General features: G+C 40.7%; 1 protein-coding gene across 5 annotated transcripts in view; it reads right to left on the minus strand.

Moving 5' to 3' along the window:
* satb2 (SATB homeobox 2) overlaps window positions 1-15792 on the minus strand; it is a 51710-nt gene that overhangs the window by 5385 nt on the left and 30533 nt on the right. For 4 of the 5 annotated variants that reach the window (XM_017039709.2, XM_017039708.2, XM_008328015.3 and 1 more), the window contains exons 5-12: window positions 14880-15003; window positions 13639-13741; window positions 13400-13450; window positions 11940-12538; window positions 10705-10917; window positions 9352-9438; window positions 7898-8050; window positions 6488-6682 (exon numbers count right to left, since the gene is read on the minus strand). In XM_017039709.2, the coding sequence (XP_016895198.1) occupies window positions 6488-6682; window positions 7898-8050; window positions 9352-9438; window positions 10705-10917; window positions 11940-12538; window positions 13400-13450; window positions 13639-13741; window positions 14880-15003 (1525 nt within the window). The remainder of the gene's footprint in view (window positions 1-6487; window positions 6683-7897; window positions 8051-9351; window positions 9439-10704; window positions 10918-11939; window positions 12539-13399; window positions 13451-13638; window positions 13742-14879; window positions 15004-15792) is intronic. The other variant, XM_017039706.2, reaches the window with a different exon arrangement.

The raw sequence follows: 15792 nt of genomic DNA on the forward strand, positions 1-15792 counted from the left end.
CGGGGTGAAACCCTTTAAGCGGGTCTTTGCCTGCCCCCCCCCCCCGAAAAACACAACTTTAGTGACATCTGACGATGTTTACGACAGCAGTCAGCGGCGGACAGTAAACTGTCCGGGAACTGAAACGAAATCTGTTTTTATGAAACAAACGAAGCTATGATATCTAAACTCGACAGATATTGAAGGGAGACGTAACGTAAAGAAGGCGATTAGTTTGGGTTTTGAGCGATAATTCAAAATATGATCAGATATTCACTTCACACCTCCTTCAACCAATCAGTTCCCCTCCCCCCCCCCAGTCTCTTGTTAAAGATTTACAGCATTGGACAATATGCTGCGTTACATTTCATTCATTCATTCCATCTGCGTCCCCACTGCAATAACACTGTGGCCCACCCAGGGGCCACGCCCGCCCACTTTGGAAACATCTGTAATTAAAATAAAAGAAATATGTATTACATTTCGCTAAAAATTTTTTTTTTTTTAAGAAATAAAAGACAGGCATCATTAGTAAAATGTGACAAATTGGCCAATGCAGTTAAACCAATGCATGGCTTGAACTGCCCCCTGCTCACTAAGGTGACGACCTTAGGGCAGAGGTCACGTTTCAGTGTCAATAAATCACTTATCATGGATGTGAAAGAAAACAATTTTCCACCAATGAGTTGTGTCTCCTAATAGTTTGACCAATGGTGAAACACACTCCTGAACGAAGGTTCCACTCAAAAGGCACTAAATTCTTTATCACCTCCTCGTCTCTGTGACTTCATTTTTTTTTTTTTTTTTACTTTCACTTTGCTCCCCATTTTATTGCCTTTCCCCTCTTCTCTCTCTCTCCTTCCTCCTCCTCTTCCTCAGGTCTAATGCATCAGGACACTAATGAAGTGAACTTCTGCCAAGCCAACATGGCTCCACATCCAAATTTGCGTCAGACTGCTTGAAGCCAGCAGCCCCTCCTCGCCTCACATTGCTCCCTGCTCCTCGTTCCTTCCCCTGCTGCGCCTCCCTAACACATCCACCTTTACTTCCTCCCGTTTTCTGTCCTTTTGACTTTATATATATATTTTGTGAAGTATGTTTCTGCCCTGCCAGACAGTTTGTCTGGTTTATGGGTTTGAGTCCCACAGTAAAAACGCCACTGAATCTACAGTCGGTCAATGTTTGCTTTCACATGACAAATATATGAAGGTGTAAGGTTGACTAGAGGTGGACAGAAAGGAATTACATTTACTCACGTTACTGTCACTGAGTAGTTTTTGAGTAATTTGTAATATTTTTCGTAGTTTTCGGGAATAGGTCATTTTACTTTTACTTAAGTAGATTTTGACTCAAGTACTTAGCATTTTGACTCAGGTACTTAGCATAACCGTAACATAAAACCTTTTTGCGCATGAATCTGTTTGCGAATATGAACACAATCGAAGATGACTCATCACTGGCTCGTCATCAATGGGCCTACGAGGAATAGAGAGCTATCTGTGAGTCACACTCTTGACTGTAATGGTTATTTCAACTGCATTCACCATCGACTTGGCTACAACTGCGGTCGTTACCAAGGTGTTCTTAAGTCGCCCGGGACTCGCCCCCGTTTTTGACCGTCACACTTCATTGGAAGTGACTGGGCGTGACTACAGAACAGCCTCTCTCTCTCTCTCTCTCTCTTGAAAATAAAGGCGCAATAACTTTAGGTTTTTGAGAGACCACGCCACAATTCTAATGGCATGATTTAATAACCCTGAAAAAACCTATTACCCCGTATTACCCACACTCCCCTTCTCCTGGAAGGTCTGTGCGTCACAGTAAAAGTTTTCTTTTTGTACATAAATCATGTGAAATATTCCTCTTCTTCCTAATGAGCTGTGTGTGTGTGTGTGTGTGCGGTATTCCTAACATTACCTCAGCAACGAAATATGTAATTAATGTTTTTTTAAATGACAAATTCCTTTAGTTTTCTGCACGACGGCGTTTTCCTTTTTTAAACATTGAAATAATTCTTCACGCTGACCTTTTACTCTCTGTTTCCACACTCTGTTTTTCCTTTATTTTCACTCACTCAATATAATAATAAATAATATCTCAATGTCGGTCTTTCCACATCCGTCTTCCGCCCTTATTTTTCCCTTGTTCTTTTATTCTCTCAGCTCGTTCGATTGCGATCTTCTGACTCACCTTCTTTTTATTTACTTTTTTTTTTTGACTTTTGTGAAAACGTCTCCAGCCTGACGTTACGGAGCCCTCCCTCCCCCCCGTGCGTGCACTATTTCTGTGTGCGTTGCAGTTTTCTTCCTCACGCTAACTGTGTGTGTGGTATTCATTCCATTTATCTGTAATTAAACCATTAAGTGAAGTGTGGTTTTTCCGACAAACTCCACCCAGTGACAGAGAAGACAAGGTCACAGTGATAAAAACCTCACAAACCCGTCCGTCTCAGCTCTTACATCACTTCACCCTTGATGATAAAAAGAAATTAATTTCAGGGCAAAGAGCAAAACACAGAAAACGTTTTTGTGACCCCAAAACATCTGCTCCCAGCTGCTTTAAAGGTACAGTTCAGAATGTGTTATGGTGTCGATAAATCAAACGTCATCATTGCTCAAGTTTCTGCCAGTGAACAAATGTGATGTTAAATATTACAATTATTTCCAAATGTTCCGAGTTTGTCACCAGATTAGTCACAGATTCCATTAAAACTATTCTGTGACTTATAGCTTAATTCAGGCGACTTTTATCTTTTGGGTTTTTGACAGCGATCTTTTTTTGTGTGTAATTTTCTTTGTTGTGAATTTTAATTTTGTTTTTGTTTGTTTTTGTGTAAATTAAGATGTGCTTTATTAACTTAGTAACGTCAGGCTTAACCTTCAGTATCGTCATCGAGCCTAGAAAACTCCAGCTCCAATTTGTGAAAATAAATTGGCAATAAAACAACAAGCAGTTCTGACTGTCAAAGAGCAAGAAAAGCTCCACTCTATCTACAGTGAAATCTTGTTCTTTATTGATGATATTATCATTTAAATTTCAATTCATATTTACATTTCAGACTCAACTGCTTGTCAAAAATTGTCTGACGGAATTTTGTTGTTGCCTGGTGAGATATATTTCCATTTGTACTCTAGGTATACTGTAAATACCAACTCTTGCTTTTCCTTCTTCCACGATTATTATTTGAAAAGAAATGATTCAGATTAACTTGAACAAAGGACACTACTGTAATTTACAGTCTATAAGACGCTACTTTTTTCACACTCTTTGAACCCTGCGCTTAAACAATAATGCAGCTAATTTATGGATTTTTACAGGGTAACGAAGTTAATATTAGCGATCAGTGACTTTTCTGGTAGGCTACTGTGTGTTATACTGGTAGTGGGTGTCTGTCTGTGATTGGCTGTGTGCGCGCGCACAAGAGAGAACGGTAGACAGTTGAGAGCAGTTTGAGCCCTGTCATGTTGAAGCATCAGTTGGTTATACAGGAGCTGTTAACACACTGTTTATGTTCTGTTGTACTGAAGGGAGTTAGCCCCAGAGCTAATGTTAGCTTCAGCCCTGGAGCAGATCACTAAGTATACCCTGTGTATTTCAACTACGGTCGGGGTTCTGAAGCTGGAAAGAGCTAACGTGTAACTAGCCGTGTTACAGGCACTGTTTGGAAAAACGCATTTATTTAATTAAAAGGAAAAAAAACATCTTTTTGTGTAAATAGGGATATTTACACAAATGTTTTTTTTTTTCACGTTGTAACATGGGAATGTTACAACGTGAACATGTGTGGCTTATAGAGAAGTGTGGCCTATATATGTACAATTTTTTTTTTCTTTTTAACTTTTAACTAAGTCGGCGTGGCTTATATTCAGGTGCGCTCAATAGTCCAGTAATTACAGTATTTCTGTCTTTTTTTTTTTAAAGTAATTTTATTTAAGTTAGATAACAAGTTAAATGACCATGACATGCCATTTATGTAAAGAAATCCAATACTGTACATATGCAATGACACTATATGTAAATTGCCAAGCATGCGATCATGGGGTATAGTCTGTCAGAATCGAATCAGCACCAAGAGTTTAGAAAAATCTGTATTATATATGTACATATATGTATATATGTACATATATGTACACATATACATATATGTACATATATACATATATGTACATATATATATATATATACATATATGTATACATATATGTACATATATATATACACATATATGTATATATGTACATATATGTACACATATACATATATGTACATATATACATATATGTACAGTCACCCTCCCCTCCTGAAACCCCCCCCCTGCACCCACACGCGCACACTGACGTGCACACACCTAGCAGAAATCAATTTAGCAAAAACAATACAGAAATAATTCATAAGAGCGTATTCTGCCAAATTAGCTGTGGGAGGCTGAGCGAAGACGATGGCGGTGACATGAACACAACACACACACAAACTCAGTACCTGCAGATTCAATAACACAGCCAGAAACCTCCTGGATCTTTAAGGATTCAAAGGTATCTCACGCTAGTCCACCTCATGTACATGTATGAATACACACTCACACCCACCCTCGTTCACTCTGTGTTCATGGAGATTTGTGTAGCGTTTGTTTCAGTTTCAGAACTTTTTGCCTCATTTGTGTTGCTATAGTTACTTTGTTTTAAAGTCAGTTTTGCTTTTTTATTTACAAGCTAAATTTCAAGAAACGTATAATACGTATATAATAGTGGTGGGAAAGTTGGCATATGGATTCAGATGAATCACTCAAATATTACTGGATTTATATTTTCTTGTTCTGACTCATTTTAATAGAAGCTCCGTTGATCCATTCAGCTATCTCACAATCTCTCTCTCTGTGTGTGTTGCAGATGGGACACATGTGTGGTCTGTGGTGGCAGGACGGCTGGAGCCTGAGGTTAGTAGAGGTTTCATCTATGGGAGGGAGAAGGGGGTTTTCTCTCCCTCCCTCCCTCCCTCCCACACACACACACGCGCGCTCACCAACACACACAGGGCTTATTTCCCCATTAATAAATCACCAGTGTTTCGCCACGGCTCATCCCCTCTCTGTGTCTCTGGAGGTGGGCGTGGTCGGGTTAGGCGGGTGGAGGCAGTGTTTTGTTTTACAACATGGTCCTATTGAAGGGGGGAACTTTATTTTTAGTCTTTTTGCGGACAGCGTGTAAGAGGAGCGGAGGAATGTGTTAATGGTGCCACCGCAGCTTCCTCCCTGACTTCCCATGAACCCTCTTTAATACAGAGAGGAGGAGGAGGGAGGAGGAGGGGGTGGGGTCACAGAGCAGGCTCTGTGATTGGTGTGGAAGTTTTTGATTTATGACAGATGGTATATAATGTATGTGATACATTACGGCTCTGTGTTGGTGGTTAGAGAGACCGGTCTCACGTCCGCTGAGTTTAGAAACTCAATCGCACGTCACGTATACGTTTCGCTAACACAATGCTGTTGTTTTGTTGGCGCTGTCACTGATGGTGTGTTCTGGTGGTTGTTGTTCCACAGACAGAAAAGAGACTAACCTGTGGTTAATGGCTAAAATTCGTATTGTTTGTGTGTTATGACTAACAGGGGGCGCTGTTGCTCATTAACATTTGTAATCATCACGACGGCGCAAACATGCTAATGCAGTGGCGTCAAACTCTTTTGGGTTCAGAGGCCACAGACATCCTGATTAGATGTCAAGTGGGCCGGACCAGTACAATCATAACATAGTTACCTATAAATAACTATGAGTCCGGAGTGGCGCTTTGGCCCAGAGGCAATGTCTCTGTCATTGGTGTGAAACCCCAGGGTTCACCTCCTGCGCAAGTTCGAATCCCGGTTAGGGCGGTTGGTACCTTCCAGTGGACTCACCACCTACAGGAAGGTTTGGGGGGGGTCTGCTGTGGCGACTGCTGCCCCCGCGACCCGGTAACGGATAACAGTTTAGCCGCGTCAATTCGTATTTAAAGAAATATTTGACAGAACATTACCAACATGAAGTGTGCATTTTCTTTTTACTTTCATCAAGCGGGCCGTATTGAACCCACTAGCGGACCGGTTTTGGCCCACGAGCCGTATGTTTGACATAAAACTTCTTTGTCTCTTTATACTCCTAGCATATGTTTAATTGCGGAATTTTCTAAAGTCAAGTCCAACGTGTCGTATAAAAGAGACAGTCAGCTACCATCTCTCCTCACACTCCTAATGAGGCATTTCCTCAGTACACTCCAACCCCGACACCCTCCTCCCCCTTCAAAATCACCAGCAGCACCACCCTGCCCCTGTGTTTACTCCCCGCTCCACTGGGGCACAAACAGACACCCAGGCACACACAGTCAGATCAAACACGGCTGTAAAGACCCAACAGAAAAAAAAAACAGAGAGTCCAAATAGAGATGTGTCATGTTTGATGTGTGAGGGTTGCTGGTTCAATTCCAGACACAACTGATTTCAGGTCCATTTCCAGGTGGAGGAGGGGGGGGGGGTTCTTACCTGTGAGTCCTGTGGCAGGTGGAGAACTGTGTGCAGTCGCTCGCTGTGATGGTGTCTTGACTCCTCCTCATAAGCCATGTCCCTGTCACCCTGTGGCAGTGTGAGGAACCTACGGATGGTGCACAGATTCTCCCATAGTGTGCGGTTCTCGGGGCTGGGGTTCTCCTTCCACCGCAGCAGCTCACACAGCCAGCCCTAGACCAGAGAAGTGAAAAGTACGTAAGTGGTTTGTCAAACCCGGAAGCCTAAAGAATGACCTTAACAAGTCTATGTTATAGGTCAAAGGTCATTACATTTGCTAAATGCAGTGGTTCCCTTTTTTTGGCTTGTGACCCCATTTCGATATCACACATTTCTAGCGACTACAGAGACATTTAAAAAGAATGATAAATACATTGACTTTGAAATTCAGTGTCATCGCAATTGACATAGGCTGCCACAGGAGGCGCTATTAAGGATATGTGGTTCCTCTGGGAATCGAACCCAGGACTCTCTGCTCACAATGCATGCGTGTTTACCGCTACACTATGCACTCACTCTTAATAATTAGTTGAAATTATTTGAAAAATATTTTTAAGTATTTTTTTCCTTCCACTCTTAATAATTAGTAAATAATAAAAATATTTTTAAGTATTTTTTTCCTTATCAATTACTAGAACTTTGCAGCGCCCCCTTTTGAATACCAGGTGACCCTGCATGGAGTTCCGAAGATAAACTGTGGCTGAATGGTACAAATGCAGAGATGTTTAAAAAAATAAATAAATAAATATAAATCACACAATCTGAGATGTCTTGTTTTGTCTACAAACCAAAGATAGTCAACTCAGTGTCCCAAATAGCAAAATCTTAAGAAATCTTGTCATGTCAATCAATGACGAATAAATCGTAAACTCCAATATGAGGTGTAGATAAATCTAAAAAAAAAAAGGATTATTACATTAACGACTCAAACCCACTTTAAAGGCTGTATCTGGAGTAGATTGAGGGTGAGAACAGCGTAAGGTGAGCTGAGCATGGCTGGATGGAGAGTTTGTTGGGGAGAGAAGATGAAGAAGATTTGATTATATCTGCTAGACTGCTTCAGTTTGTGACACCAGCTGTTGTGTTCAACCAGCCTCCGCGGGCAGCATCGCCGCTAATAGCCTGATCATCTCTCCCTCTCTCCGTCCTTGTGGCCAGCTGCAGCAGATGGGTGCACTGAGCCGTGACCCTGAGCCGCCCCCAGATCCACCAACCTGGGGGACCTGGCACAGCATGCTGCTGCACGCAAACATGCTGTATGTAAACCCTTCAAACTTCAACGTGTTACCTAACAGAGATTTAACCACCAACATCTACAAATAAAAAAAAAAAAAACATTTTCCTGAACTTGGAACTATTAAACAAAAAGGCTAGTCTTCGCTCCCTTACCTGGCTCTTGTTAGCAGCCACCTTAGCGAACAGAGCCTGGGAAACCTTGGCTCTCTTCATCTCCTGCTGGATTTCATCATAGATGCCTGACGTGATGTTGACCAGTGACTCCAGCTTCAGCGAGTGGTCAGGGGCGGGGCCAGACGGTTTGGGCTATAGGGACAGAGAATTTGTGGATGAATTAATTCTACTGGAAGGAAGAGAAAAATTAAAACCACGAAACAAAGCATTCCATAATAGTTGAATTTTGGTTATGTAGCAAGGCCAGAATAATGTTAGCAACACAGGCTAAAAAAACACCCTTAAATTAGATGGAAGTAAATGTGTTACAGTTGGCCTTAATGCTGGATAGTGGTCAATAATGCATGACATATAGTAGGGTAAGTCAAAAAATTTAAGACAATTTTTAAAAATTGAAATTTGTGTACGGTAAATAACCGCTACGTGTCCATGACACTATTAACTTTTAAGTCATTCGTAAGCAGCGTGACCAATAGATTACATCTTTGTAGAATTATACGAGACGATCTCTGGCATCACGTCACAACCTGCTTTGTCTAAGGACTTAAATAAAGTTCCTTAGATTTGCGAAAGAAAGAAATTAGCTTAAAAAATTTGGTTAAAAATATGTGATCTACACTCTGATTTAAAAAAAAAAATCAACCATTCTTGACAATCATATAAAATTTCAACACAGCTCGACGCTTGACAAAGATTCGTCAAAGCTGTTCTAAATACCTGAGGGCCATGTCTTGACATGTTATTAAAATCGGACTTTTGAACGGATAGCATCTTAGTCTCGCATACTGCACAGTCTATGAGAGCCATATTGAAAGAGCTGCTGACGGATGGGTAGAAAAGCTGCAAAAGCTCTTAAAGCCACTCCAAGTCATATCAGCGCAGCACATCTAGTGTATACAGTATTGGCAGCTCATTATCATCTGCGGATTGGGCGCACGTCTCCACATGAACCTTGTTTACGGATCAAAGTCATTAAGTCCTCCTCTTTTGCCCCCCCCCCCTCCTCCCTCCTGTTGTCTGTGTTTGAGCGAACATGCTTTGTCCTTGTATACACAGTGTTTGAAGTCGGCGGCGGGACAAGCACAGACTGGCCAGCTTGCATTCCCTCAGTGTAAACGATGCTGAGATAATTTCCCCGAGACATAATAAGAATATTCATCCCCCGGAGCCATAAATGGGCATTCGCCTTGACATCAGAGGGACCGTCTTATCACTGACGCGGCTAAACTGTATCGTGAACATGGAAAAGACATTTCCAAATACTGTATAATGTGCCTTATGTTTACAATATGGTCTTATGATTGCTTTGAAGTGGTTTCCACTATTACAAACTGAATTTGTTTAAGATAAAAGAAGAAGAAGAAGAGAAAAAAAAGAAACATAGACAAAGTAGATGTTGGGGCTGCACTTTGCGCAGATGGCAGATAACTCACAGAGTTGGAGATCTTAGTCTTGTTCTTCCAGATGGAGGCCCAGGTATCAGGAGTTATCTGGTCATCCAAGCTCCTCTCCCACACTTTCTATGCAGACACACGCAAGACACACTACGTGTTAGGATCCAGTGTTTGAATTCTAGTGAGGCAAGGTGACATATTTGACCATTCTGTGGTGCTGGTTCTACCATTAAAAGACAAACTCTAAAAGGGAATTGCGTTAGAAAGGCGTTACTGCGGATCTCTAATACCACACCATCGTTGAAGGATCATTAACGTTATGATAATTAACTGAATGACCTGTTGTTTTGAAACATGACAGATTATCTTTGAATGAAAAAATAAAGGTATTATGACTGCATAAGTTCTTTTTGGAATGAAGTAAATTAGTAATGTTCTTTTTGAAATGAAGTAAATTAGTAAAACTGAACTTTTTTTTTTTTTTTTCTGTGTCCCACTGTGGCCCAGTATCAAATGACCTATGGACCGGTACCGATCCCTGGCCCGGGGGTTAGGGACCCCTGAGCTTACACAAATAAAACAGCTTAAAAGATTTGTTTTTTCCCAATCATTGCTATCAATAACAGTACATTTAATATTATATCTTGTTTAAAAAGAAGATAATGTGGTCACCGTGTGTCACTGAGGTACACTGATAAGATGAATATCAAACAACTAAGTTGCAAAAATAACACTTTCGGACTTTTTATCTGAGTTATTGCAACAACTTCTTTAAGACTTCAGCTGCAGGCCAAACCAGGCTTTGAAAAAACCATCTGCAGCAACTTTACTTAGGAAATCATAGACCAACACTGATGTAGAAACTTAAAATAGCAAACTCTGTAGTCCACTAAAAAGGATCTTTTGTTCTAGACCTATTATTAACTTATTTCTCATTTGACTTGTGCAAATCCAAACAAGGGATTTCACATTTTCTTTGTTGCAGAAAAAAACAAAGATCAACAGTAACCCAACAAAACAAACCCTGCTTTCTTAAAAACGTTATTGAATACAGTCTCTAATACAGCCTAGATGTTCTATTTACATTAACATTAACTAAATTGTGCTTAAACTAGTTAATTCAGAACTAGCTGTTTAAAACAAATCATTCTTCTCACACTTCCCTGGCCGAGCATATTAAACCCTGTTGAAGCTCAGCTCTAATGGCCTTCCATGGGGAAGAAGCAGCTTTTTTTCTCCGTTAGCTAGATGCTAATTGGAAATATTAATATTATATTGTAATGTAAACATGTGGTTTCCAGTGGTGTTTCTTAATTTCACTTAAAGCTAGTCCCCTTTTTCAGCCACTCGGCCCAGAACTATCCATGTGTGACCCTGCTGTCCTACACTAACCTGTGAGAGGCGTGCAGCTCCGGGGCTGGAGGTGTTGGAGGCAGGAAGCCCGACCGTTGGGTTCATGGTGCGCTCTCTCTCCTCCTGGTAAATTCGGTCACGCTCGCTCTCGGGCAGGTTGAGGAAATTCTGCATGGCTTTAAGGTTGACGAGCAGTGACTGTGAGGCTGTGCGAGGGTCCTCCTCCTTTCTGAGGATCTCTGACAGCAAACCCTGACCAAAGAGAGGTCGCATCAGCACCACGAACTAGATTTTTTAAACAAAAGTACACCAATTTATATGACAAATTTGATTAAAGTTAGACTTTAGATGATAGACATTGATTGGTCATTTTTAGTATTTTTCCACAACCTGTTTTCAGTTTGGTCTTCCTAAACTGTATCCCAAATATACAAGATATAAGAGATAGTTGGGGAAAATGATTAAATAATGTCCTCCTATGCAAAATATGTATCTTTTTTCTTCTTTTTTTTGTACAATTTTTGTCATTTTTCATTTATGTATGTATTGCCCATCAGCCAGTTTGATGCAGGATATTAAAAAATGAACTTCCCCAAAGGGGGGAGACCCTAAATATTACATTTAAAAAGTGCCAAGCACACGTTCTTCCATTTTCATGAAAATCCAGCTCAAATGATTATTTATGACATCATCATGCTCTTATTAAAGTTAAGGATTTCGATGATGTATGTTCTCAATAAACATCAAGACACACCAATGCACACATGAGCTCAGTCTAAAAGACACCTGGTCTGTGTAGCGTAGACTACGTGCCACCTGTCATTACATTGATCTAATGGGGCGTAGGGTAAAAACTTTAGCCCAGCATGAATGAGTCGGGTAATTGTGCTGCTGTGGAGGGAGGAGGATGAGGAGGAGGAGAAGAAGCAGGAGACTCAATGACCCAGGGAGCTATCCTGCTACGTTAGCGCTAGCTGCGTCAGTAACACCTACAGTAGTAGACGACAAAACTAGGTATTTACCTGTAGGCAGTCAGAAGTGGTGAATGTGAAAGACATGCACCTTATCATTATTTTGAATTTATTTTTTAAGTTTAACTAAAAAACTAATAAGTGAAAACATTGTTCTAGATGAAGATAAGTGGAATAAAATAGATTTTTTTTGTTGTTGTTGTTGTAATTTTTTAGCAATATACTGATTTTTTTTGTTGTTGTAATTTTTTAGCAATATACCAGCAGTATGCCATCACTTTTAATGGCTTCCAGGTTTGGTACCTGTGTACGGTTGAAAGCCACTCTGGCAAACACAGCCTGGGAGACACTGGCTCTCTTCAGCTCGTCTCTGACCTGCTGGTAGATGTCAGAGGAGACTTCAGCAGCTGAAGGGTTGTTCCCAGGATGGTCTACACCACCGACTTTGGACGAACCACGAGGGATGGGTGGGTGGTTGAGGAACTGCTGGTTGAGGGCCTGTGGGTGCTGGTGAGCCAGCAGTCTGCTAACAGCTAACTGCTGGTTGATGAGGTGGGCCATGGCGAGCTGTTGACGCACCAACTGCGGGGAGAGCTGCGGGGATAGAAGGCCACCTGGACCCAGCAGCGGCTGCAGGGCACCTGGCGGAGGTGGAGGAGGCGGAGGAGGAGGAACTTGACCTGTTCTCAGAGGAGGGCTGTGATGGAGGGGACCGTGAGGAGAGGGTTGCTGCTGAGGAGGGGGTGGCTGCTGGGGTGGCTGAGAAGGAGTCTGTGGATCTCCTGATCCAGCTTTAAGATGAGAACTTCCTGTTCCTAAATGGCCGAGCTGGGCCAGGCCGGCAAGGTGAGGAGGGGGTCTCTGACCCAGCACACAGAAGTCGGCCATGTTGTCTCTCTCTACTGCAAAAGATAAGAAACTGTCAGTGTGAAGAAAGAAGATGGCTACATTGGTAATCATGGTAAAACAGTAGAACCTTAGAAAAAGTCCAACAATTTCCAGTATTTTATCTTATTCCTGAAGATCAAGTATAGATAACACACTGGTTTCAGCAGTTTTGTATGAAGATGGATGGATAGATGGATTAGCATTATATGATTTATTTTATTTTATTAAAATACAAAAAAAAAGTCCAAGATTGATGGAGATCCATTATATGATTTATTTTATTTTCTTAAAATACTAAAAAAAAGTCCAAGATTGATGGAGATCTGAACTGTTTTGCTGTGAATGTTCACTGTCTGCTCAGTCAGCAGAAACACATGTGAACCAAGTGCCAAAATAAGGTAATTTGCACCAATTATACTGTAATAAAATGAGTTAATTCCCTTCAAATGCTGAACTGGAGGAATGAGGAATTAGTTCTGTGTGGCTCCTTCGGGACAGGACAAAACTGTTGTGTTTCTCATGTGGATAGGATCCCTGGGTGTAGTGAAGGTTTCCTGTTGTCACCATACTGGACGTTACAGTAACATTCAGACTAAGACTGTTACAAATAATAACAATAGCTCCTGGTATTTCATGTGAGACTCTGAGCTCTTAGGTTCCTGTGTTTCATGTGCTTTACTGGAGTTACTCACTTAATGTTTAAACCACTGGTAAACCTCAATGTCAAAGATTGTATTGTTTTATTTCCAAAAAGGAGGATTAAAATCTCCAAAGCAAGAATTTCAAATTTGTACTCAAAACACGTTAAGCAGTAATATTTGTGGCAGACCTAATCTTTTCAACATTGTCTCGCGAAATAAGCGTGGATGTCTTACTTTTAATTTCAGTAGGTTCTCGTCCAGCCCACATCTTCTCCAGATAATCTACTGCTCGGCGACACAGGAAACAGAGGGATAGACAGTCTATGGTCAATTATTTCAGATGTATTTATTTTACTGAGTGTTTCAGAGGAAAAACTGTCTTTTTTTTTCTTTTTTTTTTTTTAATATAATCGCTCTTGTGAAGATTACAGGCTATTGAAGATTACAGAGAAGAAGTTCAGCTCACAGCTCACCTTTGAGTTTTTTATATTTCTTGTACCATCGTCCAAACTCCTGACACTTGGCTGTGGAGACGTTGGCGTAATAGGAACTGTTGACAATGGAGGAGATCATACTCTGAGGGAGAGAGAGAGAGAGAGAGAGAAGAGAGAGAGATAATGAAGAAGCAACTGAATATGTAATTCTCTGACTCACGCAACAGCCACATGGTATAATCACACACACATACACACCCAACACACACACACACACAATAGAAATAGACTAACATTAATCATGATTGGAAGCCACCCATGGAAACCCGAGCCAGGATGGTGCAGCAGAACGGGAATCTTCAGCCACACACACATATGTAAGCAATTGATGCTGCTGCGATTAACACACTCGCAGGAACACACACGCACACGCGCACACACACATATAAATCTGACAAACACAAGTGATTATAAGACAGGGATGAAAGGGCCAAACACGCAGCCCAAAATGTGCCAGCATGTTGACAGGGTTTGGGCTGAGTGGAGTTTTATTAAAATATGATAAAAACAACACAAATGTTTATCGACTGATATTGAATATTTATTGCTGATATTTGTCTAATTTCTAGAAATAAATTTGGATATAGTATATCTATTTTTTTGATATCTCTTCAAATACCACTGCATGTAAAATACATATCAGCTTTTTAAAGACTAAGTACATACTGTATACTTTCTATGCAGGGTCCACTTGTATTTAAGTATTTCTCAGCTCACATTTACTCATTTATTCCTAAACTCTGATTGTCTACATCAACTCATTTTGTTTCACGGGCCGCATACAACCAAATTAGATGTCAAGTGAGCCGGACCAGTACATATATGTACAGTAGTATACATGATTAACTATAAACAACAATAATTACATTTTTCCTCCTTTGTATCTATGTAAAAAAGTACCAGTATAATAGATTTTTAAAAATCCTATTTAATTAAATACTTGACAAAACATTACTATCATGAAGTGTTTGTGTATTTTATTTTAATTTTAAAAAATAATCAAGCGGGTCCGATTGAACACCCAAACGGGCCGGTTTTGGCCCACAGGCCGTATCTTTTAATTTAAAAAATTGACCAAGCGGGCCCGATTGAACACCCAAGCGGGCCGGTTTTGGCCCACAGGCCGTATGTTTGACACCACTGTTCTATAGTAATAGACCAATGCTTTCTGTTTTGTTTGTGTGTTTCTATGTATGTGAGTGTGTGTGTGTGTGTCTAACCTGTGATAGAGGACACTCTTTGGCCAGAGTGCTTTGGTTCATTTCCTTCAGCAGCTCTTTCAGAGCGTTTCTGACCGTGGCGTGGTTCCACTGTTCACATGGCAGATCCTCCAGTTTGGAAAAACTAAAACAATGACAGATGCACACATCAACCATCCCATTATTATTATTATTGTTACGATTGCTCTGCTTCATTTAATATCTTTTATAACTTTCATTTTGAAAGAAGACAAATGTTCCTAAAACTTTCATTTTGTATATTTCAATAAAAAACTGAAACGATGCACCTTCTTAACTAATTTGTTAAGTGTTGAGTTCATCAACTTGAAGTTGATCTGCCAATCTGTTAAATTACTAAGACACTCCATTTTTTTTTTTTTTTTTTTGAAACTGTTCCTTTAAGCCCAAATCAAGCCCACGTGTCCATCACAAAACATCCCGCACAGACCTACATTCCTGACCAAACTTCCTGTATTTATCATCTGATAAATCATCTCCACAACAAGGTGTGGCGACGTCTCGCTATGGAGATACGCATAAACACGTAAACAAGACAATAAGAATAAAAACCACTCTCATCTGGAGTTTATCTGGTTTTATCTGTCCATCGAGATCCTGCGTCACTTATTCGGAGTAACTGCCAGATCCTGGCACACGGCTGCTTCCTCAGACGGATAATTCCCACAGGGTTGTCTTTCACTGAAGCTCCAAGCGGGGGAGCAGAGTAGCTAATAATTTTCATGTAAATATATAAGCAGTGCTGTGTGAAATGAAAACAACTAGCACATGTACAGGGGACGGCTTTGTGAGACAGCCAGACAGACGAGGCTGAGGTGTTGTTTCTCTCGCTGGGGGAGGTGGTTCCCACCATGAGGGTTTCAACGGAAGACATTAAAAACCACATTGAAATTTA

Source organism: Cynoglossus semilaevis, chromosome 16, assembly GCF_000523025.1.
Source record: "Cynoglossus semilaevis isolate Cse_v1.0 chromosome 16, Cse_v1.0, whole genome shotgun sequence".
Lineage (NCBI taxonomy): Eukaryota > Metazoa > Chordata > Actinopteri > Pleuronectiformes > Cynoglossidae > Cynoglossus > Cynoglossus semilaevis.